Source organism: Mchenga conophoros, linkage group LG19 (genome assembly GCF_057382185.1).
Source record: "Mchenga conophoros isolate Kocher_MC1m ecotype Shallow Benthic linkage group LG19, M_conophoros_male_GT1.1, whole genome shotgun sequence".
NCBI classification, from domain to species: domain Eukaryota; kingdom Metazoa; phylum Chordata; class Actinopteri; order Cichliformes; family Cichlidae; genus Mchenga; species Mchenga conophoros.
The window spans coordinates 13,091,455-13,119,027 of NC_140544.1; the positions used below are offsets into that span (position 1 = coordinate 13,091,455).

General features: G+C 41.3%; 3 protein-coding genes and 1 long non-coding RNA gene across 9 annotated transcripts in view; 1 reads left to right on the plus strand and 3 right to left on the minus strand.

Annotated features, from left to right (window-relative positions):
• Positions 1 to 2,511: 2,511 nt before the first annotated feature.
• On the minus strand, positions 2,512 to 5,960 carry LOC146551868 (uncharacterized). Of its 2 annotated transcripts, none has more exons than XM_085257891.1 (4): positions 4,364 to 5,960; positions 3,907 to 4,065; positions 3,772 to 3,825; positions 2,512 to 3,342 (listed from the first exon to the last, which is right to left on the minus strand). In XM_085257891.1, exons 1-4 carry the CDS (start codon positions 5,739 to 5,741, stop codon positions 3,095 to 3,097), a joined length of 1,839 nt encoding a protein of 612 aa, XP_085114017.1. In that variant the 5' UTR covers positions 5,742 to 5,960; the 3' UTR covers positions 2,512 to 3,094. The 2 variants fall into 2 exon arrangements, with proteins under 2 accessions (XP_085114017.1, XP_085114015.1); XM_085257889.1 differs by having other exon boundaries at positions 3,772 to 3,828.
• Positions 5,810 to 13,574, minus strand: LOC146551869 (uncharacterized). Its single transcript, XM_085258275.1, has 13 exons — positions 13,434 to 13,574; positions 12,474 to 12,545; positions 12,204 to 12,305; positions 11,243 to 11,314; positions 10,973 to 11,074; positions 9,995 to 10,066; positions 9,725 to 9,826; positions 8,775 to 8,846; positions 8,505 to 8,606; positions 8,190 to 8,295; positions 6,430 to 6,500; positions 5,934 to 6,329; positions 5,810 to 5,836 (listed from the first exon to the last, which is right to left on the minus strand). The coding sequence occupies exons 1-13, from the start codon at positions 13,572 to 13,574 to the stop codon at positions 5,810 to 5,812; spliced, it is 1,437 nt and encodes a 478-aa protein (XP_085114401.1).
• Positions 13,575 to 14,543: 969 nt separating this feature from the next.
• On the minus strand, positions 14,544 to 16,778 carry LOC146551870 (uncharacterized). Of its 2 annotated transcripts, XR_014889948.1 has the most exons (4): positions 16,227 to 16,778; positions 15,413 to 15,533; positions 15,167 to 15,329; positions 14,544 to 15,049 (listed from the first exon to the last, which is right to left on the minus strand). It is a non-coding gene; the product is annotated as an uncharacterized LOC146551870 (long non-coding RNA). The 2 variants fall into 2 exon arrangements; XR_014889947.1 differs by having other exon boundaries at positions 15,413 to 16,778.
• Positions 16,779 to 26,306: 9,528 nt separating this feature from the next.
• Positions 26,307 to 27,573, plus strand: part of syt14a (synaptotagmin XIVa) — a 54,054-nt gene continuing 52,787 nt past the window's right edge. For 2 of the 4 annotated variants that reach the window (XM_085257148.1, XM_085257150.1), the window contains exon 1: positions 26,307 to 26,357. In XM_085257148.1, coding sequence (XP_085113274.1) covers positions 26,345 to 26,357 — 13 coding nt within the window. In that variant the 5' untranslated portion in view covers positions 26,307 to 26,344. Of the gene's footprint in view, positions 26,358 to 26,551; positions 26,598 to 27,573 lie in introns of those variants that run through there. The other 2 variants (XM_085257149.1, XM_085257151.1) reach the window with 2 other exon arrangements.

The following is a 27,573-nucleotide window of genomic DNA, read 5'->3' on the forward strand; positions in this document are numbered from 1 at the left end:
TCCTGCATGGTGCTGTTCCCGAACCAGGTTAAGATGTTTCCCGCCAGGATGCTCTCTATGGTGCACGAGTAAAAGTTCCTGAGCACCTTGGAGGGCAGTTGGAAGTCTCTCAAGCGTCTGAGGTGGTAGAGACGCTGTCGGGCCTTTTTCACCACGGTGTTGATGTGACAGGACCATGACAGGTCCTGCGTGATGTGAACTCCGAGGTATTTGAAGCTGTCCACTCTCTCCACTGGGCACTCGTTTCAACCGTCAGCAATTGGTGATTAAGATCTGAGGTGGTGGGTGAAGCAGCACTGAGTCATGTGAAGCACTGCTGTACTGAAAAATCAATTTACCTGCAGATGTATCAGAAAAAAACAACACCTAAATATTTAAAATGCAGAATACTAATATCCATTCTTTACACTTTACATAAAATTTAAGTAAATGGCATGCGATAATTAGCAGCTGTCAAACCAGCTTAGAGGTAGATTACAATCATCTACAGTTGACACCTTTTTTATTGATTTCCACTTACTGACCTGTGAGCCACACCATTCAGCAGGTGGAGCCTGATCCACAAATAATCAGTCTTCAGGTTAATCACTTTAGGGGCTGAACTATTCAAAATACTTCCTACCTAAACCATCTAAACTAATCTGTGCTTTCTTCCTTCCACAGGTCTCCATCAGCATCAGTTGAACATCTAGTGGCAAGAAATCAGATCTCAGCAGAGAAATGCTAAATGAACATAATCTTTAATCTGTGCTTCCAATTATATGTTACCAATTAGATTTATAAATGACTAAAATGAAAATCTGTGACATGTTTTACCGAGTTAATGAAGAGGCCCTTAATTACACACTTCTACAGTTTGGGAGCTAAAAGCACATGCTGCAGCTTTTCAAAGCAAAATTACTGTTCAAGCTTGTTTGAGTCAGGATTTCAGCTCTCAACAGATCAGGGTCTCCTGTGCTTTTCATGCCGACATGTTTCCATTGGGTGACAGTTCAGGACTCCAGGCAGATGAGTATAGTATAGTATAGTCCCTCGATACAGAGGAATGTGTGCAGAATGGAGAAATAAGCAATAGCACTGTCTGCAGTATCACAGCATATTCTGTGCCATATGTAATTACCTTATACGCATGCTGACTTTTTGATGTGCAGTGACAATAAAATATGACTAATTATCATTAAGGTCCAGTTGAATTATTATTTGATTGGACCAAAGGGCAGGCTTTTGAATATCTATCTTTTGTGTTTGGACTGCGGAGCTTTAAACAGACTTTTCAGCTTTGTCTCTGCATAGTTTTCTCTGGATTTCCTGAATCTTTCACATATTTTAGGGTCAAAAGTGCCGAATTGTCTTAAATGTATGACAGGGCCTGATAATTCAGGAAGAAGGATATGAAGTTAAATTCTGGACTAAACAGGACTGCAATTCTGTTTATAACCATGTGCCAGTGCAGTATTTCAGAGTGAACCGCCCTCCTGTCTTTCAGCGCTACCAATTAGGTTTTCCATTGCACTGAATGCACTGACGATACTGTTACCCAAGTATTATACTAATAATGGCTCATTTATTGTATGCATTGCCTTAAAAAAGGGGGGCGGGGGGGCGGGGGGGTTGAAGCACACTGGAACATGCAATAGAAAAATGTCCGTTAAACTAAGATGATGAAATACATTAAAATGATCGAAGTGAAGTTTATATCTGTCCTCATTCTGAGCACTGCTGTACTGCCAGCTTCTTTTTTACTTTATAGATACTGAAAGCCTTAAAGGCAAAAGTTAAAGTGGATAATCTCTTTAGCAGGATTGGAAGTGTTGCATAAAATGGAACAAATGGGCCAAAACATGTAGAACGCACTGCAGAGCTACATCTAAAATATCTGTCCCATTAAGCAGCCTGTCTGTGTCACTGGGATCTGCTGCACTGCATTCTTTTCTATTTTGGAGTTCTGCTTCTCATTTTTATTGACCTTATGTAATTTTCTATTGAGGTTGTTAGATTTGTATTGTTGATTGTCATTTATGCTTAGAAATATTTACTTATATATGCTTAGAGTTTTGTAATTAGTTGTAGATTGGTAGAGGTTTTGATCCTTGATAGTCTGCAAACTTTGTGTGTAGTAGACAGCACTTTGGGAGCATGAGAGGTCATACCGTGTCTTATTGTTTTATGGTAGGATTAACGTAGTTGCGTCTGTTCTAGTCTAAGTGCTCTTTGTTTAGATGAACTGCAGGACTTCCTCACCGTGTTATCTAGGATGAAACATCTAGGGTGAGGGGGAGGCTACCCTCTTCCTGACCAAGGATGTTTGACCCTTTGATCAGCAGTCCACACACACACACACACACACACACACACACACACACACATACGGGTCTATGTGGTATGGCGGGACTATACTACGTCAATCCGCCCGGTGGTGGTTTAAGTGGACTACCCTTTTGAAAGGACTTAGAGCCAAGGGAGCGAGGTTAAAGTGTTCGAAAAAATCTGAAAAAAATTTGGGTCACTTCAGACCTCATACACTCCCTATAGAAGTCTAGATACACTGATACACACCAACCAGACTCTATTGTGTTTTCTGGAGACATTGTCCACTTGACAACAATGTGTTTTATGAGGTCCAAAAAAACCAATATTGGGTCTTTAAAGGGACAATGATGTAATATGTAAATAGCTCATCATTACCATGAATACACATCTGACAGGACACAGGATTACTGGAACATCATTTTATTAGTGTTCTTGGATCTGAACATTAATTTTAACCATAAATAAAAAAAGAAATCTATGGACAAAAATGCCCACGCTTCCCACAGAAATATAAAAATATAGAAAACAGAAAAATTAAAAACATTTAAAATGAATTTTAATAGTTTAAAGGTAAATATTAAGGGGAGAAAATATGCATTTATAATTTTTTATTTTAAATATAACCCGTCAAAAAAAACCCTAAATAAATTAAATGTAAAAATTATGAAATACAAACTACTTCTGTATTTAACAAGAACTTTTTTTTCTTTAAACAGAACATCAGTGTTAACAACAATTGGCAATCTGACCAAGATGTAAAACCACAGCTCTCTAAACAGTTATTTTAGTTCATTTTTTTCTGCCTTTTTGCAGTTAATCCTCTGTTTCTTACAAAATCTCTTATGTTTTGAACTGTTCTTCCTGCCAACACCGGATCTTCTACCAATTTGCAATGACTGCATTCATTTTTGGTGGCTAGTTTCCCTTCGTTTATGTGGTCTTTAAAATGCCTCATCACTGCAGCAACCTCAGCCTTGGACCACATGTTTTTGGGAGCTCTTCGGGAATTGTGGGATTGAGCAGCATTTTTCTCTGGAAGATATATAAAGTAGTAGTAGTTAAAACAAACAAAAAACCAAACAAAAAAAACAAAAAACATTTGGTGGTTAAAAGAATGGATGCTACCCTGTACTAACTTCTGAAATGTGTTGCTACCATCAATATCAAAACGAGCTAAAATTCTCTTTGAAAATTTATCAAATTTCTAAAATGAGACATTTAGTGTTCCGCTGTGAATAAAAGACTGAATAAAAAGTTGAATAAAAGTCTCTTGATGCATGCTCAATCATCCAGGTAAGTAAATCCCAAAACGTTGATTCTGTTAATCTGGACGTAGCGTTTTCAGTGGGAGAAACATTTTGTCACTCATCCAAGTGACTTTTTGCCACCACTCTGCAGTTTGCCATATGTTGCAAAGTGATGAAACAATAATAAGCTTAGAGAACCAACTGCACCCCTTACCTTCAGAGGGAGCAGCAGTCTCACTTGCTGCAGGCATTGTGAGTGGTCCTTCATCTGCTGATTACACAATTTGATTAAGTTTTAATATTTGTAACAAACATTTTATCCACAGAAACCAAGCTAGTGGTAACTTACCACAATCTACAGTGTCTTGGAGCTGCGCTGTGTTTGTGGAATCAGCTACTGCATGTACAGGCTCACTGGTGCCACACGCCAACATTGTGAGTGCTGTGTCATCATCATCTGATTCACTCTCACTGTCCTTTGTTTCAGCATCACTTAATGCAATTTCATCTGAGAAATTGTGGGAAAACCCCCCCAAAAAACCAAACACAAACCCCCCAAAAACCTCACATTAACAACGAGATATGACAAAATACAGAACAAATACTGGAAATTATAGTACATAGTTTTACTATTTAAGGCCACCACTCTGCAGTTTGCCAAATGTTGCAAAGTGATGAAACAATAGACTTCAAGAACCTTAAATCATGGACATTTAACAGAATGGTCTGTGCTTTTAGGTTTTAATTCGGTTGATAAAGCATAATATTCAACTACTGCCCTAATATTTGCTCCTTTCAATACAAACCTTCTATTTTGATCTCATCCAGTGATTTCCCCTGGATCTGGGAAAGTTGTCCTTTTTCCAGTGTTAAAAGCAGTTTGGAAATCTTGGCCAGCTGTGTTGTGGGAACTGGTAATCTGTAGAATTCGCGGTGAACGCGGATATCATGACCCAGGAAATCTGCAACCTGATCAAGTTCGTTGTTTTTCAAATTAAGGACTTGTGAGAGTGTGGCAACATGTTTTCTGAGCTGTGTCGATCTTAGATACTCAGGCTGCTTTGCTCCACACTGGTGTGCATGAACACGCAAGGAGTCCATTCCTCTGTAATGACTCATTGATCGGGGTCTTGCAAAGAGGTAGATATTAGTGGCACAAATACCACAGTCAGGCCTCCTACTAACCAGTAGTGACAGAGCATCCAGCATGCTTGGTGTTAGCAGAACTGGAACATTTCTGTCCCTTTTTCCCATTATTTCTATTCTACAGAAATAGTTACAGAGTCTCTGTTCCATTTCTGAGAGCCCCATGGCAACATCTGTGTGGAGTGCTGTTTTGTCTCTTTCAAGAAAACTTTTGAGGCGCATCTTTGAAACCTCTCCAGAACGTCTTCGGTTGAACACAATGATTTGTGAGAGTGTAACTTGTGCAAGTTGGGCATAATTCTGAGCTGTGGCTTCGTTCTCCAAGCTGCAAAAGGCACTTTCTGCAGATTTTTGAAGGTAGTGATGGAGAATCCGAACATCTTCTGTAAAGGGCAATGTTGATGGCTTGTTAAACTTTGCCTCACTCAATGTGTTCAAGGCACGGTGAGACACCATCTCAGACCATTTGGAGACATACAACTTCTTGAACGCATCAGTGGACTTGATTAGGGCTTCATCCTCTGTCATGAGGGCACGACAATGGATAATGTCAGACATTTTATGCAGTGTATGTCCCAGTTTCAGCGCAAGGCTTGGAGTTTTGTATGACAGTGTCTCTTCATCAAAACCTGAAACTTTCTTTACTGCTTGCACAACTCTCTGGAAATTAGCAGGCTTAATAGCTTCTTCCATGTTATGCACTGAGAATTCTGTGCGCAGACACAACAACAAACGTCCCGCTTCACGAAGCTTCTGTCGTATATAATCATACTTTGTAGGGTCTTGTCCATGTTTATTGTAGAGGGACTGGGCAAACTGAATAACAGTAAAGTCATTTCGCACAGCTGAGGCAATCTCATCTTGTTTCATAACAGCAAGAACCTTCCAGACTCCACTTGACACCTGCGGATAACACTGAGACTCCAGAGTTAAAGCCAGGCCGAGTACTTTGGTTCTTCCAGGTTCTTTATCCGTGTCATCTTTTGGTTTGTTAGGACATCTGCGGACATGTCTCCAAAGATCCTTGCGAACATACATCCCTTGACAATAAAAGCAATGAGCAAACTTTCCCTCTACTGCTTTAATCTTGGGTCTTCTCTTCACTTTCAGTGGTCCCACTCCACCATGCAAAACTGCAGCATTATGCTTAAAATTTCCCTTATTTCTCAATTTCTCTAACAGACTTTTACGCTCGTTTGAGTCTCTAGGCAGGGAAAATGCATGCACAACATCAGGAGCCGTTTTGTGCGTTTTCAGGTGGCGGGAAATTTTAGCTTCTGGTTTGCCACAAAAATAGCAGTAATTTCTTTTACTTAAAGTCATTTTTTCTGATTCAGTTTCGCAAAGCTCACTTTTATCTTGTGGCTTGTCCTTTGTCAAGTTGTGGATTAAATTCGTTGAATCTGATTGTTCATGCGCTTTGGAGATGTCATCTTGGCATAGCAGACCTTTTGATGTGCTTGGCAATAATGAGATGTCTTCATCTGAATCTTCATCATATGACTCTGAATCTGGCACATATTCTTCTTCTGATATGCTGTGGTTGCCATCATCATCGCTTGATATTTGATCCAGAACTGAATGTGGCAATCCATCCTCCCCTGAATATTCAGAAATTTCTTCTTTCTGGAATGTAAGAACAAAAGTTTTTTTAATTGATCAATACTTTAGACAGGTAAAAAATAAACTGAAAAAAAGTCAAGCCAAATATGAATGGGATACACACCTGTGTTGACTGGTGGCAATTCTGATTTGCCAATTTTGCAAGGCAAGATTTGTGCCAGACCCCTAAACAAACTGAAACACATTTTGATAGACTTAATTTAGCTTTGCAGTTCTATTTAAGTGAAGTAGTTTTTTGTCAAAGCATTGCAGTAATGTCAAATGCTGAAAAAACAAAAAAAAACAAAACTGTTCACATTAAGGATATTTTAATGACTACACATACACTGCTAATCCCCCTCCCCCCCCCAAAAAAGGACATCCCAGATGTGAATGAAGGAATTATTCTTATTAAATACTTTGTTCTTTAGGTAGTTGAGTGGCATGAAAGTGTGTAGTTGAATGTGTGTGGCCTCCAGATGCCTGTACGACTTCCCTACAATGCCTGGGCATGCTCGGGATGAGGTGGCGGATGGTCTCCTGAAGGATCTCCTCCAAGACCTGGACTAAAGCATCTGCCAACCCCTGGACAGTTTGTGGTGGATGGAGTGAGACATGATGTCCCAGATGTGCTCAATTGGATTCAGGTCTGGGGAACAGGCGGGCCAGTCCATAGCATCAATGCCTTTGTCATGGAGGAACTGCTGACATACTCCAGCCACATGAGGCCCAGTGTCGTCTCGCATTAGGTGGACCCCAGGGCCAAATGCACCAGCATGTGGTCTCACAAAGGGTCCGAGGACCTCATCTTGTTACCCAATGACAGTCAGGCTCTCTGGCAGGCACAGAAATGCCACCCCTCACCATTACTGACCCACTGCCAATATGATCATGCTGGAGGATGTTGCAGGCAGCAGAACATTCCCCACGGCATCTCCAGACTGTCACGTGCTCAGTTTGAACCTCCTTTCAGCTGTGAGGAGCATAGGGTGCCCGTGCTGAAGTTGCCAAACTTTGTGTTTTCTGGCAAATGCCAAACATCCTGCATGGTGTTGGACTGCAAGCTCAATCCCCACCTGTGGATGCTGGACCCTCAAGTCACCCTCATGAAGTCAGTTTCTGACCATTTGAGCAGACAGATGCACATTTGTGGCCTGTTTGAGGTCATTTTGCAGGGCTCCTCTTGTTCCTCCTTGCACAAAGGTGGAGGTAGCGGTCCTGCTGCTGGGTTGTTGCCCTCCTATGGCCTACTCCACATCCAGGTAGCACCTCCATGCTCTGGACACTACACTAACAGACACAGCAAACCTTCTTGCCACAGCTCACATTGATGTGCTACGCTAGATGAGCTGCACTACCTGAGCCCCTTGTGTGGGTTGTAGACTGTCTCATGCTACCACTAAAATGAAATCACCGCCAGCATTCAAAAGTGACCATAACATCAGCCAGAAAGCATAGGTGCTGAGAAGTGGTCTGTGGTCACCACCTGCAGAACCAGTCCTTTATTATGGTGAATTGACTATAATTTCCACTTGTTGTCTACTCTATTTGCAAAACAGCATGTGAAACTGGTTGTCAGTGTTACTTCCTAAGTGAACAGTTTGATTTCACAGAAGTGTGACTGACTTGGAGTAACATCGCATTGTTTAAGTGTTCCCTTTATTATTTTGAGCAGTTTATGTTATGGAATGGGGAATTGAGGACAATCCCAAGTATACCATTTTTACAAGGTCCTGCACCAATGAGGTAATACTGCATTTCTTTAATTAGACGTGACCACCCATTAATTAAAAAGGGAGCAGTGTTCATTTCAGCACGTCTTAACTTGTTGAACTCTATTAATGCTTTTTACTATACACTGTACCTATTCACTAAATGTCTCACCTTTGCACTTAAAGCCAAGCCACTTGAGGGAGGAAACCGGTCCCACACACTGAATGCACTTGTCCAAAGATGATATTGTTGTGCACACCAGACGATGATTGTGACACTGTTAGAAAAATATTGCAACATTTATTTGTTTTGGACAGTTGGAAAGGTGTGTTTTCAATTCAGTTGCAGATATCAACTAATAAACTTCGTCCATGTAAATCACATCACACCCAGGTGACTGCCAAACACACACACACACAGCATCCATAAAGAATGATGATAGATTAAATTATTAGTTCATTAAGTGGTACACTGGATTATATTTACCCTTTCAGGCTCTGGATGTTTCAGGTCCAGATCATTGTTTGGAAAGCTGTTTGGTTGCGGCTTTAGGCAGCTCACAGTCTTCTGAATCTGGCTGGTCTCAGTCTTCGTGTGTAACAGATAGAGAATGAAGACAAAAGAACAGTAATCTGACAGTTACTAAAAATGCATCACTCAAGAGGATGAATAGACCATTTCACTATTGGCAAATAGCGTAAGGTACACATCGTGCATGAGAAACATTCATTAAAATCTGTCCTAGGTCAATGTTACCTCTTCAAAATCTTGCACTGAAGAAGAATGCATGGCTTCTGAGCCTTGCTGAGGCATTTCTTCATCAAGATCCTGCAACAAAGAAAAGATGGCACAAAGATTAGACCAAGTGCTCTTCTTGCAACTGTACTGGGCAGTCCTGTGCTTCTGTCTTTAATTTGCATGTGTGTGTGTGTGTGTGGGGGGGGGGGGGGGCTTTCCACTCAAGAAATGTTTTCTTCTGAAAAAAATACTGGCTACAATAATTAACAACTGATTCCTTTGCAATCATCCATCCTCTTCCACTTATCCTTATCAGGATTGTGGGGTAGCAGTTTTGGGGCCTATACCAGCTACCATAGGGCAGTACAACCTGGACAGATCGCCAGTCTAACATGGAAGGACAAGCATTTGCATTCACACCAAAGGGCAGTTTTGAATCACCAGTTAACCTAACCCCATAAGCTACATCTTTGGACTGTGGGAAGAAGCCAGAGTACACAGCCAGAGAGAGCCCATGCATTACAGCAGTAAAAAGTGCCTAAAACAAGTTAAGAAGTTGTATAGTACTATCTATCTTAATGTTCAAGCCTGAGTTTCAAAAAATTTCAACATAGAAACAAAGCACATGCAGTCAGCTCTGCATGCTGTAGGTCAAACTGTCAAGACATACGAGAAGACCCCTCCTAAAACCAGAGTGATGTCACCATGAAGCAAACTTTGACGGAGTCCCCCAATAACAGTGTGGTCCTCCTAAGTCACATTTGGGTGGTTAACACACACACACACACACACACTCAGATGTTATCCAGACTTGCACTTTGAAACAATGAAAAGGACCTACAAGCCACGGTCCATGTAAATCACATCACACCCAGGTGACTGCCAAACACACACACACACGGCATCCATAAAGAATGATGATAGATTAAATTATTAGTTCATTAAGTGGTACACTGGATTATATTTACCCTTTCAGGCTCTGGATGTTTCAGGTCCAGATCATTGTTTGGAAAGCTGTTTGGTTGTGGCTTTAGGCAGCTCACAGTCTTCTGAATCTGGCTGGTCTCAGTCTTCGTGTGTAACAGATAGAGAATGAAGACAAAAGAACAGTAATCTGACAGTTACTAAAAATGCATCACTCAAGAGGATGAATAGACCATTTCACTATCGGCAAATAGCGTAAGGTACACATCGTGCATGAGAAACATTCATTAAAATCTGTCCTAGGTCAATGTTACCTCTTCAAAATCTTGCACTGAAGAAGAATGCATGGCTTCTGAGCCTTGCTGAGGCATTTCTTCATCAAGATCCTGCAACAAAGAAAAGATGGCACAAAGATTAGACCAAGTGCTCTTCTTGCAACTGTACTGGGCAGTCCTGTGCTTCTGTCTTTAATTTGCATGTGTGTGTGTGTGTGTGTGTGTGTGTGTGTGGGGGGGGGGGGGGGGGGGGGGGCTTTCCACTCAAGAAATGTTTTCTTCTGAAAAAAATACTGGCTACAATAATTAACAACTGATTCCTTTGCAATCATCCATCCTCTTCCACTTATCCTTATCAGGATTGTGGGGTAGCAGTTTTGGGGCCTATACCAGCTACCATAGGGCAGTACAACCTGGACAGATCGCCAGTCTAACATGGAAGGACAAGCATTTGCATTCACACCAAAGGGCAGTTTTGAATCACCAGTTAACCTAACCCCATAAGCTACATCTTTGGACTGTGGGAAGAAGCCAGAGTACACAGCCAGAGAGAGCCCATGCATTACAGCAGTAAAAAGTGCCTAAAACAAGTTAAGAAGTTGTATAGTACTATCTATCTTAATGTTCAAGCCTGAGTTTCAAAAAATTTCAACATAGAAACAAAGCACATGCAGTCAGCTCTGCATGCTGTAGGTCAAACTGTCAAGACATACGAGAAGACCCCTCCTAAAACCAGAGTGATGTCACCATGAAGCAAACTTTGACGGAGTCCCCCAATAACAGTGTGGTCCTCCTAAGTCACATTTGGGTGGTTAACACACACACACACACACACACACACACTCAGATGTTATCCAGACTTGCACTTTGAAACAATGAAAAGGACCTACAAGCCACGGTCCATGTAAATCACATCACACCCAGGTGACTGCCAAACACACACACACACAGCATCCATAAAGAATGATGATAGATTAAATTATTAGTTCATTAAGTGGTACACTGGATTATATTTACCCTTTCAGGCTCTGGATGTTTCAGGTCCAGATCATTGTTTGGAAAGCTGTTTGGTTGCGGCTTTAGGCAGCTCACAGTCTTCTGAATCTGGCTGGTCTCAGTCTTCGTGTGTAACAGATAGAGAATGAAGACAAAAGAACAGTAATCTGACAGTTACTAAAAATGCATCACTCAAGAGGATGAATAGACCATTTCACTATCGGCAAATAGCGTAAGGTACACATCGTGCATGAGAAACATTCATTAAAATCTGTCCTAGGTCAATGTTACCTCTTCAAAATCTTGCACTGAAGAAGAATGCATGGCTTCTGAGCCTTGCTGAGGCATTTCTTCATCAAGATCCTGCAACAAAGAAAAGATGGCACAAAGATTAGACCAAGTGCTCTTCTTGCAACTGTACTGGGCAGTCCTGTGCTTCTGTCTTTAATTTGCATGTGTGTGTGTGTGTGTGTGTGTGGGGGGGGGGGGGGGGGGGGGGCTTTCCACTCAAGAAATGTTTTCTTCTGAAAAAAATACTGGCTACAATAATTAACAACTGATTCCTTTGCAATCATCCATCCTCTTCCACTTATCCTTATCAGGATTGTGGGGTAGCAGTTTTGGGGCCTATACCAGCTACCATAGGGCAGTACAACCTGGACAGATCGCCAGTCTAACATGGAAGGACAAGCATTTGCATTCACACCAAAGGGCAGTTTTGAATCACCAGTTAACCTAACCCCATAAGCTACATCTTTGGACTGTGGGAAGAAGCCAGAGTACACAGCCAGAGAGAGCCCATGCATTACAGCAGTAAAAAGTGCCTAAAACAAGTTAAGAAGTTGTATAGTACTATCTATCTTAATGTTCAAGCCTGAGTTTCAAAAAATTTCAACATAGAAACAAAGCACATGCAGTCAGCTCTGCATGCTGTAGGTCAAACTGTCAAGACATACGAGAAGACCCCTCCTAAAACCAGAGTGATGTCACCATGAAGCAAACTTTGACGGAGTCCCCCAATAACAGTGTGGTCCTCCTAAGTCACATTTGGGTGGTTAACACACACACACACACACACTCAGATGTTATCCAGACTTGCACTTTGAAACAATGAAAAGGACCTACAAGCCACGGTCCATGTAAATCACATCACACCCAGGTGACTGCCAAACACACACACACACAGCATCCATAAAGAATGATGATAGATTAAATTATTAGTTCATTAAGTGGTACACTGGATTATATTTACCCTTTCAGGCTCTGGATGTTTCAGGTCCAGATCATTGTTTGGAAAGCTGTTTGGTTGCGGCTTTAGGCAGCTCACAGTCTTCTGAATCTGGCTGGTCTCAGTCTTCGTGTGTAACAGATAGAGAATGAAGACAAAAGAACAGTAATCTGACAGTTACTAAAAATGCATCACTCAAGAGGATGAATAGACCATTTCACTATCGGCAAATAGCGTAAGGTACACATCGTGCATGAGAAACATTCATTAAAATCTGTCCTAGGTCAATGTTACCTCTTCAAAATCTTGCACTGAAGAAGAATGCATGGCTTCTGAGCCTTGCTGAGGCATTTCTTCATCAAGATCCTGCAACAAAGAAAAGATGGCACAAAGATTAGACCAAGTGCTCTTCTTGCAACTGTACTGGGCAGTCCTGTGCTTCTGTCTTTAATTTGCATGTGTGTGTGTGTGTGTGTGTGTGTGTGTGGGGGGGGGGGGGCTTTCCACTCAAGAAATGTTTTCTTCTGAAAAAAATACTGGCTACAATAATTAACAACTGATTCCTTTGCAATCATCCATCCTCTTCCACTTATCCTTATCAGGATTGTGGGGTAGCAGTTTTGGGGCCTATACCAGCTACCATAGGGCAGTACAACCTGGACAGATCGCCAGTCTAACATGGAAGGACAAGCATTTGCATTCACACCAAAGGGCAGTTTTGAATCACCAGTTAACCTAACCCCATAAGCTACATCTTTGGACTGTGGGAAGAAGCCAGAGTACACAGCCAGAGAGAGCCCATGCATTACAGCAGTAAAAAGTGCCTAAAACAAGTTAAGAAGTTGTATAGTACTATCTATCTTAATGTTCAAGCCTGAGTTTCAAAAAATTTCAACATAGAAACAAAGCACATGCAGTCAGCTCTGCATGCTGTAGGTCAAACTGTCAAGACATACGAGAAGACCCCTCCTAAAACCAGAGTGATGTCACCATGAAGCAAACTTTGACGGAGTCCCCCAATAACAGTGTGGTCCTCCTAAGTCACATTTGGGTGGTTAACACACACACACACACACACACTCAGATGTTATCCAGACTTGCACTTTGAAACAATGAAAAGGACCTACAAGCCACGGTCCATGTAAATCACATCACACCCAGGTGACTGCCAAACACACACACACACAGCATCCATAAAGAATGATGATAGATTAAATTATTAGTTCATTAAGTGGTACACTGGATTATATTTACCCTTTCAGGCTCTGGATGTTTCAGGTCCAGATCATTGTTTGGAAAGCTGTTTGGTTGCGGCTTTAGGCAGCTCACAGTCTTCTGAATCTGGCTGGTCTCAGTCTTCGTGTGTAACAGATAGAGAATGAATATACAGTGCATTTTTGAAGAGGCTTTTGAAACATTAAATAAACTGTATGAGAAAGATAAGTTTCAAGCTATTGTCTTTAAAATATTCACTGTCATGTATAGTGAATTTAAGGCCCTATGATTAAGAGACAAATAGTCAGTGTGATTTCTTTATTTTTTAAGCCATTGCTAAAGGAGTAAAACAATCACCTGTAGCAGCAACGAACTGTCACTAGGGCCCATTTATCTTCAAGGGACAAAATTTAAAATGAATCTAACTAAAGAGGCTACACAGCAAAATCTCCAGTGTTAAATTAACACTAGAGAGTGTCTATATGGGTCCACACAACACTGTTGAGTGTTGAATTAACACTTTTGACAGTGTTATATGTTTAAAAGTAACCTAGTCAGTTTTGAAGATTAACAAAGACTAACACTGAGCAGTGCTGATTTTCTAACACTGGAATATTTCTAACATTTTGAGTTATTTTCCAGTGTTAGAAAATCAGCACTGCTCAGTGTTAGCCATTGTTAATCTTCAAAACTGACTAGGTTACTTTTAAACATATAACACTGTCAAAAGTGTTAATTTAACACTCAACAGTGTTGTATTTAACACTCAGAGGTGTGGACCCTTATAGACACTCTCCAGTGTTAATTTAACACTGGAGATTTTGCTGTGTAGAATCACATTAAACATCAATCACTGTTAAAATTTAGAAACCGAAAGCCATTTTTTATTTCTGCATACCTGCTGATATTTTTTTAGTGCTTTTAGAGGGCTTTGATGTGGCAGCCATCACAATTGCCTGTTTTCCATTAGTACCTACCCCTGTTTTTCCAGTAGGTTATAGTACCATGTAGTTTTTCAGTAACTACTGCACCAAGGTTCCAAGTGATCCAAAGTGATCAGAAAATTTGACATAGACTGAATGCCAACAGGTGGCTGGTCAATGGTGTCACTCGATAAGTTATGAGTGCGCCTCCTTCGTGAAAATCCAAGCCATCATTTTTGAAACTCTGAAATGTTTGAAATAGCGACCAAAATTAACAGCGTGATCCCTGAATTGAACACTAAAGTATAGACTGAGCAGCAGGCATTTTGTCACCTTGACGTCCATGCTTGCTGTGGCATTTATATCACTGGATGCTCGGCTGCATTGCTATAGTTACCCCAGGCACAGTAGGTGATACTCAATTTCAGTGAAAAACTAGATGCCCTAAGTCACGTTAAGCCAATTTGAGTAGGTACAAATGTAAAAATGGCTTAGGGTATGCAATTTATCAGTTCCAAAAAGTACAATTGTAGAAATACCTTGCATCTCCAGAGCCAATCCGAGTCACCATAATTATAGTCTATTTCTTCGCCTGGACTTATGTCTCTGCTTGCAAATAAGCATAGATGGGGCTTTCCATTGATATTTAATATTTTCATCTTAGCACTTGGACTGATGTGGTTGTCGTTGACAAGTCTGCCTAATGACCCATCTTCTTGAGATGCATCCACACTGTGGGGTTAGGCAAAAAAGTATTAGCTTAACTAGTTAGTTAGGAAGCTTTTTTTTCATAAATCAAAAGCAATGTGTCATTTAATCTTAATCAAACTACACTGATATAATACGCACCACCAGAGTTTTCCATCAAACTTGAATTCAAACATGAACACCTTCAGGCTGTCATGATAAACTCTGTGTCTCCGCTCACATTCTTCTTTTGTTATGAGTTTACCTCTGTATTCCAAAAGAAAGTCTCCTTTTTGGAATGGAACAGTCGTGAAAATGCCCCGACCTGAATTGCAGAGGCATACCAAGTGAGTGACAAAAGACAAAGTGACAAACTCCAAATCTAATCCAAACTAAAGACCAACTTACCTTTGAAGGCATTTATGTAGTGGATATCAAGTCCCAGTTTGTCCCTTCCAGCAGAAACATGACAGACTGCATCCTCCCGTGGAGGAATGCGTCTCCTTCGCATGTTCTCCTGTACGATTGGCTGTATTACCAAAGCATATAAAGTATTACGATTATCGTCATCATTGTCATCATCATCAGTAGTAGCAGAACTAGCAGTAGTGTAGTTTACAGCATAAACACAGCTGACTTATTCATAGTGCTAATTTATGCCTTCTTTTAAAATGTTAAAGGCCTAGTACTCAAAATGGCGACATGTGACATTTCTGTAATGGCGACTGCAGAGAGTGATACAAGTACTGAGAAAGCTTAGGTATCAAAACTGTAAGAAGTTTTTTCTTCAGGCATATAAATAAATACACGACTAAATACACTTATACCCTTGCTTTTATTTTAGGGCTGTCAGCAGAATGACAGACATTGGACAAACTGCCCGAAATTAGCTAACAGCGACATCAGGGATTTTGACTCAGACTGCGCTGGTTTAATTGTTAATCGCGTTAGTCGCGATGTCGGCATTAACACGTTTAAGCCACAATAATGCTTTAACACCGAGTAAATCCTAACACGGGTTAGCCCGCTTTATCGCGTTGACGCGGTTAGTCGTCAGCCCTATTTTATTTACTCAATGACAAACGCTGGGGCCGTTTTACTTCTTCAAAGACTCACTAACAGTCCATAAAGCATAAATTAAACCAGTTTAATATAGGCCTGTGCACCTATAATTTCATATAGTATTAAAGTCATGGTGCATTTTACATTAAAAAAGGCTTACCTTTGTGTTTTTAATCCGTCTTCGTATTGCCGTCGACATACACTTGTTAAAGGGCACGCGCGCGAAAGTTGTGGCGCCGTTTCCTGTAGGTACCGCCTATATATATAGCCTACCAATCACAATGACTTCCGGCCGTGTGTATTGAAAATGTGTATTAAATTGCAGTACCTACACACATCCACTCTAACTCGAAACGTCGCTGTGCAATACACTGGAATACACAAAAATCAGGTGAGGGGTATAGGTGGACTTTTAAGAAAATCAGAAAATCTTTTAATTATAGTTTAATAAATGAATTTACACTACAGTTTAAGCAAATACAGGTCAAAAGATAAATAATGACCTCATAAGAAGTAGAAAAAATTATTATTTAGACACTTAAAAATGCATTTACAAGTCATGTTTTAGGGGGACACATGAATACACAGCAAAAAGTCGAAATGTCCCCGGAGCCCAGGTACAGCGCAGGTCAAATGTCAATCCATACCACATAGACGCACTCACACACACACACACACACACACACACACACACAGGCAAGGTACTCTTTGTGTGTATGTAGATGTCATATGTTAATGAACTTATGCATATTCATGTAACCTCAATAAAAGAACAGTGGTACGGGAGAACGGACGAGAGCAACTGGGGTCAAGCGAAGGAACGGTGCCTGTCCGGTTCTCTCCCGTGCACGAGAAACATGAAGAAGCTTGCCTACTTGTGTCTTGCTTTGCAGTGTAATTATATTGCCTTTAACGTTCCAGCGGATGGGTTCAAGCTACAAACCTATCATTAATTGGTCCTTCGAGAGCCGGAGCCCTGGAATCGCATTCACCGAGGGGAGGAGGGACACGCTGAAAGACTGACGTCAGCCAGGAAGTTCCTGTGGATTCGCGGTCTATCTTTCTCCTCGATGAATGGCGATCGGCGGGATTCGAAGCTGATATTACACGCTAAGCAACGCCAAGTAAGTTTGAAGAGGCCGACTCTATAACCGTGTCGTTGTGCAGTCTCCGCCATTTTGTGAGGCGTTGAGAAGTTCGCTGCTTTGTGGAGCGATAACTGGGTTTGTGTTCCGAAAAAGAGGTTTTGGTTAAATCGCCCAAGGGTCCCAAGCGTCCGGTGAGTGTCCGGTTTTGAAATCGCCCTGGGTGTGTGTCCCGAGCGTCCCTTCATTGGGTTTTGTCGCGCGAGTGGGTGAGCGTCCCACAACTGGGTCAGGGTCCCGAGCGGTCCGGTGTGAGTCCGGAGTAGGCCTATTTTGTGTTGTTGTCATTGTTGTCGTCGTCGTTTTTGTTGTTGTTGTTGTGTGAGTGTGTGCGGAGCAGAACACGTGGTCTGTGACACCGACTGTTGTTGTTATCATGGGTTTCTAAGCAACCAAGAGTGAGTTGGAGGGAGACAGACGTTTGTGCTGGACTTTGCTCCTGGCAGCTGACACAAAATGTTAACTCTTTAGCTTGCCCTGATCGACAACAGCCTGTGTGCCAGACCATAGACGTAATTGAGGTGGATAGTTGTTAAAAGTAATCTACATTAAGCTTGTGGTTGCTTAAATTCAGTACAGTGACATGTGAGGTGAAGTGATATAGGTAAATATTTAAACTAATGAAGTGCATAGAGGCACTTGACCTGTGTGAAAGACTGTCGTCTTGTTATGAGCCATTGTTGAGATATGGAGCACACCTGTGAAAACAACTAATATGCTGAACCCCGTATGACACATCTAAAAGTACATGATGGAGAAGCTGTATTGAATATGAAAGTGTAAGACTTTGCCGCTGTGGGCAGAGCATGCAACTACTGTGTGATGTTGCGTTGCAGTTTTTTTTCTGAGCTGATGAGCAAGCTACACATTATCAGATCAAGAGCTGTCTGGGAACTACTCAAAGAGGGGGAAACAGAGAGTGTGCAGCGTTCCCGTGAGCAGTTTTCCTGCACCTTGACTCGTGTGTGTGTGTAGCATCAGCATCATGTTTTTGTTTATTTGTTTTGTTGGGTTAAAAATAATTTAATAAACTGGTGATTATATTTATGGATCACCATGGTATCATCGGCCATGTGATTTATTTATGCAAATGAAAAAGAGGAAGAATTTATATTGTAGATGAAAAATAAATCATAGGGAAAAGGTTTTGTGTTGATCAGCCAAAAACAACCACGATTTTATTTTTTGCTTTTAAGAAAGGATTGTTCACAAAAACAGAGAGAGAGATGTGTGTTGATTAAGCAGCGATGATAATAATGAAAATGTCTTAGTTTGTCACTTTCAGGTGAAAAGCAGACCTGAATCAATTTTCCACATGCAGCAGTCGGAAGAAAGTTATATTTCAACATCATTGGAAACATGCAGGCCAAGTTTCTGGCTGACTTATTTACAGCGCCATGTGTCTCTCAACCTCACAAGCAAGCAAGCTCTCACCCCTCCCTGAAGACAAGGAATGCAGCTCCAAAGCAATAACATGATAAAGAGACAGCAGCAAGTCCTGAGCAAAGAGTCCCAGCAAAGCAGCAGCAATGTGGACAAACAGCATCAGAGAAGAAGAGCAAACCCATCATCCTGACTGATCGGATGGATGGCACTGTGTTTACAACAGGCTGTGACTTCACTGTGCATGTGAAGAAAACGTTTGAGGAGAACTGAACAGTTGGAGTTTGACATTTGCCACCTGTGGAGTAAAATGGCAAGAAGAGACAGTGGAATACAGGACAAAGCTGAAGGAGAACTGCCGGCTGTTGGACTGTTGAAGTGGGAGAGGACAACAGAGTGAGAGGACAACAGAGTGAGAAGACAACAGAGTGAGAAGACTAGGTGAGAACACATAGGAATTATTTAATGTGGGAAATCAAAATTTGGGTTAGCAAACCTGGGAAAAACAAAACTGACTGCTTAAGTTGGAAAATTGTGAAGAAGTCTGAAACACTGCAAAAATAGAAACATATACAAAATCACACACACAAGCACAACATGCATTAACCCTACTAACACAAACACAAGAGAGCTTATGAAGATTAGACAACATCTTAAGCGTGTGAGTCTGTTTATCATCTTGTCCAAGTCACCTCGTGTGATGCAAAAACCAGTGGACTCATAGCACATTAGTTAAGAAGTGATCAAATAATAGCAGAGAAATGTGTAGGAAAGGCAGAGAACATGCTCTGTTGGATATGCAGCTCCACAGACATGCATTAAACCTGCCTAATAACAAACACACATGCAATGAAAATTAGCTTGTTATCTTTCATCAGTGCTAAAATAGTGTCAATTTAGCAGACACTTGTTATCAAATGCTGAATTTATCCAATGCAAAAAATTGACTCTCTAGGTTGCAGGACAACAGTTTAAACTTTTGTGGGAAAAAAGATTCTGGTTTGACCAACTAGTGATCAGATAATAAATTTAGTGTTAATATAGTAAATTGGGAGAAGCTTCCTGCTTGATTGATGCAGCACAAGTTTACTACTAAATTTACTGTATGAGGGAAATTCTCTTTTAGTGATAACATTTTGAACATGCATTTCTGTCGTCCTGTCAACTTAGTGGGTTAATAGCCGATATGCAAATTATTTGATTGGTTTTTAGATTAATGAAAGGTGACTGAATTCTAGCACGAGTGAATGGGATGTGTTGGAGTTTGTTAGAGTGGAGACTCTAAAACACTGAGTTTCCTGTTTTGATGTGCGAGTGAATCCTGTATTTAGATACACAACTCTGAATACGTCAGAACAAACTTCTTTTGTGAAGTGCATGACAGCATGTCACATGTTTTATGATGAAGGGAAAAAGGAAAAATTGAATAAAATAGATCTGTGGCCTAAATGAGTGAAGAGCACAGACCTGGTGATTAAACTCATAGTTATGTGGTGTGGTGTGTTGTGCAGCTGACGGTTGGTTTGGAGTGAATCTAGCTGATGATTCTTCTCCTGTTGTGAAGTTGATGAGGAGTTTGTGTCATGACTTAACAAGGCCTTTTTATTTTGATACTTTCACAGTGCACTGAAAGTTTGGTTTGATAATCTCTGTTATTTTTTATTTTTCATTTTTGAACAAGCACTGATTTTTGCTTGTGAATTTCTTTTCTTTGAGCAGATCTGCAAGTCGGGAATTAAAAGCGTTACACGTCGTCAAGACAACTGTTGCAAGTGAGTTTCTCCACATTTAAAATGGGCTCAGGAGAAAGCCACTTATTTGGGACAATTAGGAAATGAGAGTCCCCCCCAAAAAGGATTCAACGAGGAAATCCAGTCTAAATTATTTTTCTTTTTGAAATAACGTCGTTTTGCTGAGCGTGGAAACGAATGCGATGATAATTTCCACAATTAGCAAAAGAAGGAACCACTGAGTGAATGAGTAAGAATTTTAAAATAACTGACTGACTGAACATGATTGTGTGAAGTTAACCCCCACCTGACAAAGGTGCAGATGAACCCATGTGTTTCCTTTTACAGGAGCAGAAAGATGACAGCAACACTCGAGGTTGCATGATGATTTAACCTTTTAAATGCCATTTTCTGTGTCTGTGCATTTATCAGGTGTGTTATTCATAGGCTTGTGTTGCTCACAGAGATAACTGTGACAAAGTATGCATACGCCTGCGCAAGCGCTAATATTTGCATTTTCTTTTCTTACAGCATGCCAGTTCTTCATGTGAATTGATGATGCGATTTATACCAGGACAACTGGTTGATGTTTTTTCCTACTACAGGATTTCTGGGTTTATGTGTGAGGAAAACTGTGTTTACAGGTTATGAGTGGTGATGCTGTTGCATTGTGTTGATGGGAAAATGTGAAGGTTACTTTGATAATGTGAATAACATGTGTGAAATTTCCTGTGTTGAGAACTGGTGTTACTTCTTTCCACAGCTATAGATGGCTAACTTTATGGTCTTTTTATGGCACCTCTGGAACCTGTCGACCTGCGTCTGACCACCAATGGTCACTGTGTTGCTAATGTTTGTTTTTCTATGACTGCGTGTAGAGGATTCGGCAGAAGCGGACAAGTGACATGAGAAGAACAAATAAGAGATACAGTGTTTCTGGGATAGTTTGATATGGGCTCATTAGCTGGCCACTTTTGAGCCCATAGTAATATATAAGTGGAGTGACTTTGCTTAAGAGCAGTCACCGATTACATTAATGTTGCCTGAGTACATGGGATGATCCATGTCTGAGGCGACTTATGAAAATAATTGTAGTTTACTGATTTGAGAAAACCTGCACATGACACTTGTCTTGCTGATGTTGAATGCTTATTGTTCTTATGATACAATTGTTTACAGGTATGAAGTTTGATTTTACTTCCAGATTTTGCTTTCCAGGCCATGATGGTGTGTATGCAGGCTCCTGGGAGAGCCCGGTGTTAAGCATACTTAATATGCAAAACACACTAACATTTTTATTGCAGGATTATAGGTCCAGGGTGGTGCTGCTCCAGAGGAGGAGATGCCCTGATGTTGCCTGGGATATGATCTAGCTAATCTTTTTCTTTAAGACAGGAATCCAGGTTTGGTGTGTTGGCGCATGGGTGTGTCCATGCGGCAAGAGGTGGGGTCCAAGGAGTAACATTAAGCAATGTTTACTATTATTGTTGCAGTGATTTGTGTGATTAGCCGTTTTATTTACAAATATTAAACCTATGCAAGTGGTGCACCCATGTTCAGATGAGGCTTTGATGGCCTATAAGTGAAGTTCACTGAACTAAAGAATGTGGTTTGATGATTGTTGACATACTCTCCAAATAGTTTGTCTTCCTAGCAAGGAAATACAGGTGCAGCAGTAATCTCCTGAGAAATCTTCAGAGGCCCAGTGAGAAGCGCATAGCTGACAGGACCAGGCAGTGGTTGAGGTCAAAGGTCAAGCTGGTTGGGGCCCATCATGAGATCAGACCTTGGAGCCACAGCAAGGACCATTTTAACTGCCTGCAAAATAGCGAGAGACCCTCCTGGATTTATCAGAGCCACTGCAAGAGGTCGAGGTCCCAGGAAACCCCGGCACCCTCAAGACAGCACAATAGAGAAATCTCACACTTGGTTGTTTCAGTGGTGAGGGGGGAGTGCTGATTGAGCCCCCGTAGGGTAAGCTCGCACTTCAATCTCCAGCCTCTGATCAACTCTAGGGCAACCAAGTGCGAGGCGTGACGGACCTGTGTGCGACCAGGACCCTCTTGGTTACCTTGACTACGACGCTCATCCTTATAGGACCCCAGCTGGTGCCGGAAACAGCTGAACCAGGAGGAAGGCAGAGGAGATGGACACATGACAACTCTCACCTAAGAGAGACAGATCCAGCAGGCCCAAAATCAGGACTATGCATGACGAGAAGGAGTGCCTGAGAGGATCGTCCACAGGATGGGAGCTGAGGCCAGGAGAGAGGCTTCAGGAGGATCAGAGATCATCTTCAGCACAGCAGACATCACACAGAGAGCTGTGCTACTGAGCTTCCAGGAGATCAAGAGGAGACTTCCCACAGCAAGATGTTAAATAAAATGAAACATTCAATATTGACGCTGAGAAAGACAATTAAGGTGTACGACGTGCTCTGCCTTAAATCTTCAGCAGCGTTGGGATATGAAAACTCGAGGGATGAGGGGAGCGTGCCAAGCTCCATCGACAGCGCAGAAGGAGTTCGAGGATGACGTCATGATTCTGTGAAAAGCACAGGAACCAGAAGCTATGGTGGTGATAACAGCAGTTTCCTATGAACATCACCTAACGCTGTGCCACTGTACTGTGCATACGATGACATTCTGAAGGCTGCTGGGATCATAACAGCAGTAAGATGACGGAACCCAGCACCCTTTCCACAGAGAGCTTTTTCTGCAGAGCGTGGACAATTAAGGAGTCATAAATATCCCCCTCACAAGACGAAGGTCTGAAGTCAGGTGATGGGGGCTGGTAAGAGGCCATAAAACTAGAGTGCTGAGAAGTCTGCAGCTTGGAAATAGCTGAGACCCATGTTGACGAACAACAAAACCAACTGGTATGTTTGAATGTCTATTCTACATACATTTGGACTCTGGTCCTATGGACAGTGATGGAAACAACTGGAAGAGACATTCATGTCGCCCTGCAGAGCTTAAACCACTCTGCAGAGAGACATGTGATGTGCACACCCGGAGGAAGCACCACCAAGCTGAGATGTTTTTGGAAATGTTATCTTCTTATTTTCACTATTAAATTAACAATTTCTTTGTTTGCTCATAGGATGCAGTTTGCCATGAGATGAGATCAATGAGGAATGGGATAACTGCTAATACATTTGTTAAACTGTGTACCTTTTCAGTAATTTAGGGTGATTTGACATATGCTGAGTATAAAAAGGTTTGCATTGAAACTGTCAGACATGAGGTATTCATACCTGGGAACTTTTCAAGCATAAAGGTCAAAAAGGGGGGAAATGTTAGATTTGTATTGTTGATTGTCATTTATGCTTAGAAATATTTACTTATATATGCTTAGAGTTTTGTAATTAGTTGTAGATTGGTAGAGGTTTTGATCCTTGATAGTCTGCAAACTTTGTGTGTATTAGACAGCACTTTGGGAGCATGAGAGGTCATACCGTGTCTTATTGTTTTATGGTAGGATTAACGTAGTTGCGTCTGTTCTAGTCTAAGTGCTCTTTGTTTAGATGAACTGCAGGACTTCCTCACCGTGTTATCTAGGATGAACCATCTAGGGTGAGGGGGAGGCTACCCTCTTCCTGACCAAGGATGTTTGACCCTTTGATCAGCAGTCCACACACACACACACACACACACACACACACACACACACACACACACACACACACACACACACACAGGCAAGGTACTCTTTGTGTGTATGTAGACGTCATATGTTAATGAACTTATGCATATTCATGTAACCTCAATAAAAGAACAGTGGTACGGGAGAACGGACGAGAGCAACTGGGGTCAAGCGAAGGAACGGTGCCTGTCCGGTTCTCTCCCGTGCACGAGAAACATGAAGAAGCTTGCCTACTTGTGTCTTGCTTTGCAGTGTAATTATATTGCCTTTAACGTTCCAGCGGATGGGTTCAAGCTACAAACCTATCAGAGGTTAAGCAGCACTGCTTAAGAAAAGATGTAGGAGGGATTTTTTCTTTTTACTGTTTAACTAAATTCTGGAGCTGCCAATACAGCACCTCCCTACTTTCACTGCATTTCCATCGCCATGCAGGGTCCATCACATTAAGTGCTGTTCCAAGCCAACTAGTTTTAAATGTAAGTGGGTTGTAAAAGCCCTCCAACAACCAGTCTGCATCACGGCTTACTAGAATAAGCTCACAAAACTGACATTGCTTTCATGTCTCAGCAATGAACAAAATGAACCAACTTTCAATATTTATAAAAAAGAGTTAGTTTGAATCTAATTTCTATTGCTAAAGATAAAATTAAGACAAAGCAGGGTATGAATGAAAATTAATTGCAATAGATAAATTTTCAATAACCGATGATCTCAGTGCACTATCTGATAATCTAAACTGCTCAAGCTGCAGAGAAAGTTTCTGTTTGCATCATAGAAAGGCGAGGACATCCCAAAGCGTGCCTCTGTATTTCTACCACAACACCTTTTAAGACTCTCCAGTGGCTGCATGTGTGACTCCACATGGAGTGGGATGGTGTAGGAGCTGGACTGGAACTGGACCTTCAGCTGCAATCAAAGAAAGTTATTGTTCAAGCTGGACGCTATGGAAAAAGGTCTTTCCATTTTCAGGTATTTTTTAAGAAGCTTAAACAAGCTGGTGTGTCTGTTACATGAAAACATGAGAGTGAGTGAGAGACTGATATCACTGGAGTTATCACTAGAGCTGTATATTTCAGTTTTTATATCTACTTTATCTTTAAAATAGACCCTTCAAATCAAAGTGAGAAAGCCTCAGTGATCAAATGATCCCATGTCAACAGCACTATGGCAACAGTGGGAAGACAGAACTCCATTTTAACAGAACCACACTCAGATTGGCATCAGTTGAGGGGATAAAAAGACAAAAGAGAAGCATAGAGAGAAGGACAACAGAACATAAAACATGAAAGAAGAAATTCTGAAATTCTTCAGGAAGAAGGAGATTACATTATATTCTGGATTTAACTTGGGGCCATTTTTGTTTTATACACAACTTTGCATTTCATCATCAGTTATTATTAATCTCTGGTACTTTTCCACAGTGTTTCTGCAGTCCTGTCTTCCTCCCCTCTCCCCCATCCAGTCGCGGCAAACTTACCCTCGCTGAGCCTGGTTCTGCTGGAGGTCTCTTCCTGTTAAAAGGGAGTTTTTTCTGCCCACTCTCGCCAAGTGCTTGTTCATAGGTGGTCATAGTGGGTTTTCTCTGTACTATTTAGTGTCTTTACCTTACAAAATAAAATACCTTGAGATGACTGTTATTGTGATTTTGTGCCGTATAAATAAACTGAATTGAACTGCGCCTGAGCCAAAGTCCCTGTTGGCACTCTTGTGCGACCTGTGTGCTGCTTTGATATTTTCAATCGCAAATATGTTTTCTACCATATATTTGTTAGTCTGTGATTTTATTGTAATAGCTGCGCAGTGAACTGCGGCTAACAGACGCAGACGAGCGAGATTTCTTCCTGCAGAAACCTTGAGGCAGATACTTGATGCCCAAAGTGACAATAAAGGCAGTCAGTCATTTTTATATGAAAGGAATTAGCTGCTTTCACATAAAAATGACTGATGATGAACATTTTAGTATATCTGCATAGAAGCAAATGAATTAATATGGGTATGATAAACAAGCAGAGCAATTAAATGATCCCATTCTACCATTTTAGCCCCTATAATGTCTTGTGAACCAGAATAATTTATATTAACACAACAGATTTTAGATTCAGATGTGTCAGGATCTGAATAATATTAATATATATAATCTAATTAGTCATGTTAAGCGGACTAGCAAAACTCTGATAAGTAATAGAATTCCTGATCATATGATTCAGCCTGTATCCTCTCAGCTGTGTGTGGTATTTGTGCAGCAGACGTTCAGCTTCCTCCCCGAGCATCTCACGGACTGTACCACACCGTGGGTTCCCCCCTTTCCTCACCCTTGCAGTGGGCCGCTCCCCCTTCTTTACCGCCCACTTTGGTTGAAGCCAAAACAGAACATCATGGCGATTGATGGTAAGTAGGCCAATAACGGCTCTCCTCTCCTTTTAATTAACTTCAGCTGGAAATGATACGTGTCAGCGGTGATTTGCCTCTGCTTAAAAGTGTTCGTGAGCTCAGGAGATGAGTGCTTGGTTCGGCTGGAAGCAGTGAAAGTTGTTTTTCTAATTTTCTTTAAGGTGGTAATTTTCCTTTGCAGTGTGATAGAAGAGAGGCAGGAGGAAGCTGGAAGCGGCGCTTGCTCTGTTTGTAAAGGTGGTGCTGAAAGGAAAGCTCCACTCCGCTCTTTAAACTGCATGACATTCATTCAGACCGAGCGTGTGTGTGTGCGTGTGTGTGTGTGTGTGTGTGTGTGTGTGTGTGTGTGTGTTAATTTCACGGAACTCGAGCTGTCATTTGGTTTGCAGTCTCGCTGCTGCACGCCTGTGCTTTACAACTCGGAGCAGAGCTCACACAAACCACATTAACGCACTGTTAATGCGGATAATGAATGCGTGATTTCTATTCCAGTGTCCACCGTGTGCTTTTACTGCTCACCTTACTCCGATTATGTAACTTTGCAGGTTGTAAGCAGCTTTGGTGCTTAGTTTGTTTTATCACTTTGGATCCCATGCTCACATTGCTGCGATACATTAAATGTCACAGGAAGGCAGACATACCATAGCTTAATGATAGATTTTTATTATTTTTTATTAATATAGAGTTCCCTTTTTTGTGTTGATAAGACAGAACCTTTTCTTTATCCTATCAAGTTATGGACCAGTACAGTGAAAAGCTAGAGTCTGCACTAAAGGTGCAATCCTACTAAGACCCGAACTCTTCCACGGCATGCATTTTTAATTTCTCTTTGATATTTGGGCATATTGGGGCCCGATGAATGTAAAAACAAAGAATTACCAGATTATTTCTTTTACCTTATTTTTGTTTTTAAGAAAAATGAGAGCCACATATGAGGATATTTGTTTAAAATTTTGATTATACTGTTGCTGGTAAGGAGGAAGGGCCAGGTATCCAGTGATTGTAAAGTTGTTGGTCCTGCCCCAGTCTTTCAGTCTGCATGCTGATGTGCCTGCGAGCATGGCATTTAATCCCAAATAATCTGGTTTCTTCCTGTTTTGTGAAGGTGCTGAATGCATAGGATGAAATATTGTATGAGTGTGTGCGGATGAGCATACAAGCCAGTGTTCTCCATTGTGGAGTCTTTACAGGAAGTTGCTGACATTTTTTAATT

Excerpts from the sequence above, each read along its gene's own strand:
- LOC146551869 (XM_085258275.1), bottom strand. The coding sequence starts at position 13,574 with ATGCACTGTATATTCATTCTCTATCTGTTACACACGAAGACTGAGACC. Across the intron at positions 11,075-11,242 it reads CAGTGCAAGATTTTGAAGAG|ACTGAGACCAGCCAGATTCA; the intron begins GTAACATTGACC and ends TTACACACGAAG. Across the intron at positions 10,067-10,972 it reads AACATCCAGAGCCTGAAAGG|GATCTTGATGAAGAAATGCC; the intron begins GTAAATATAATC and ends TCTTTGTTGCAG.
- LOC146551868 (XM_085257889.1), bottom strand. The coding sequence starts at position 5,741 with ATGTATGTTCGCAAGGATCTTTGGAGACATGTCCGCAGATGTCCTAAC. Across the intron at positions 3,829-3,906 it reads CCAAGACACTGTAGATTGTG|CAGATGAAGGACCACTCACA; the intron begins GTAAGTTACCAC and ends TTGTGTAATCAG. Across the intron at positions 3,343-3,771 it reads GACTGCTGCTCCCTCTGAAG|AGAAAAATGCTGCTCAATCC; the intron begins GTAAGGGGTGCA and ends TATATCTTCCAG.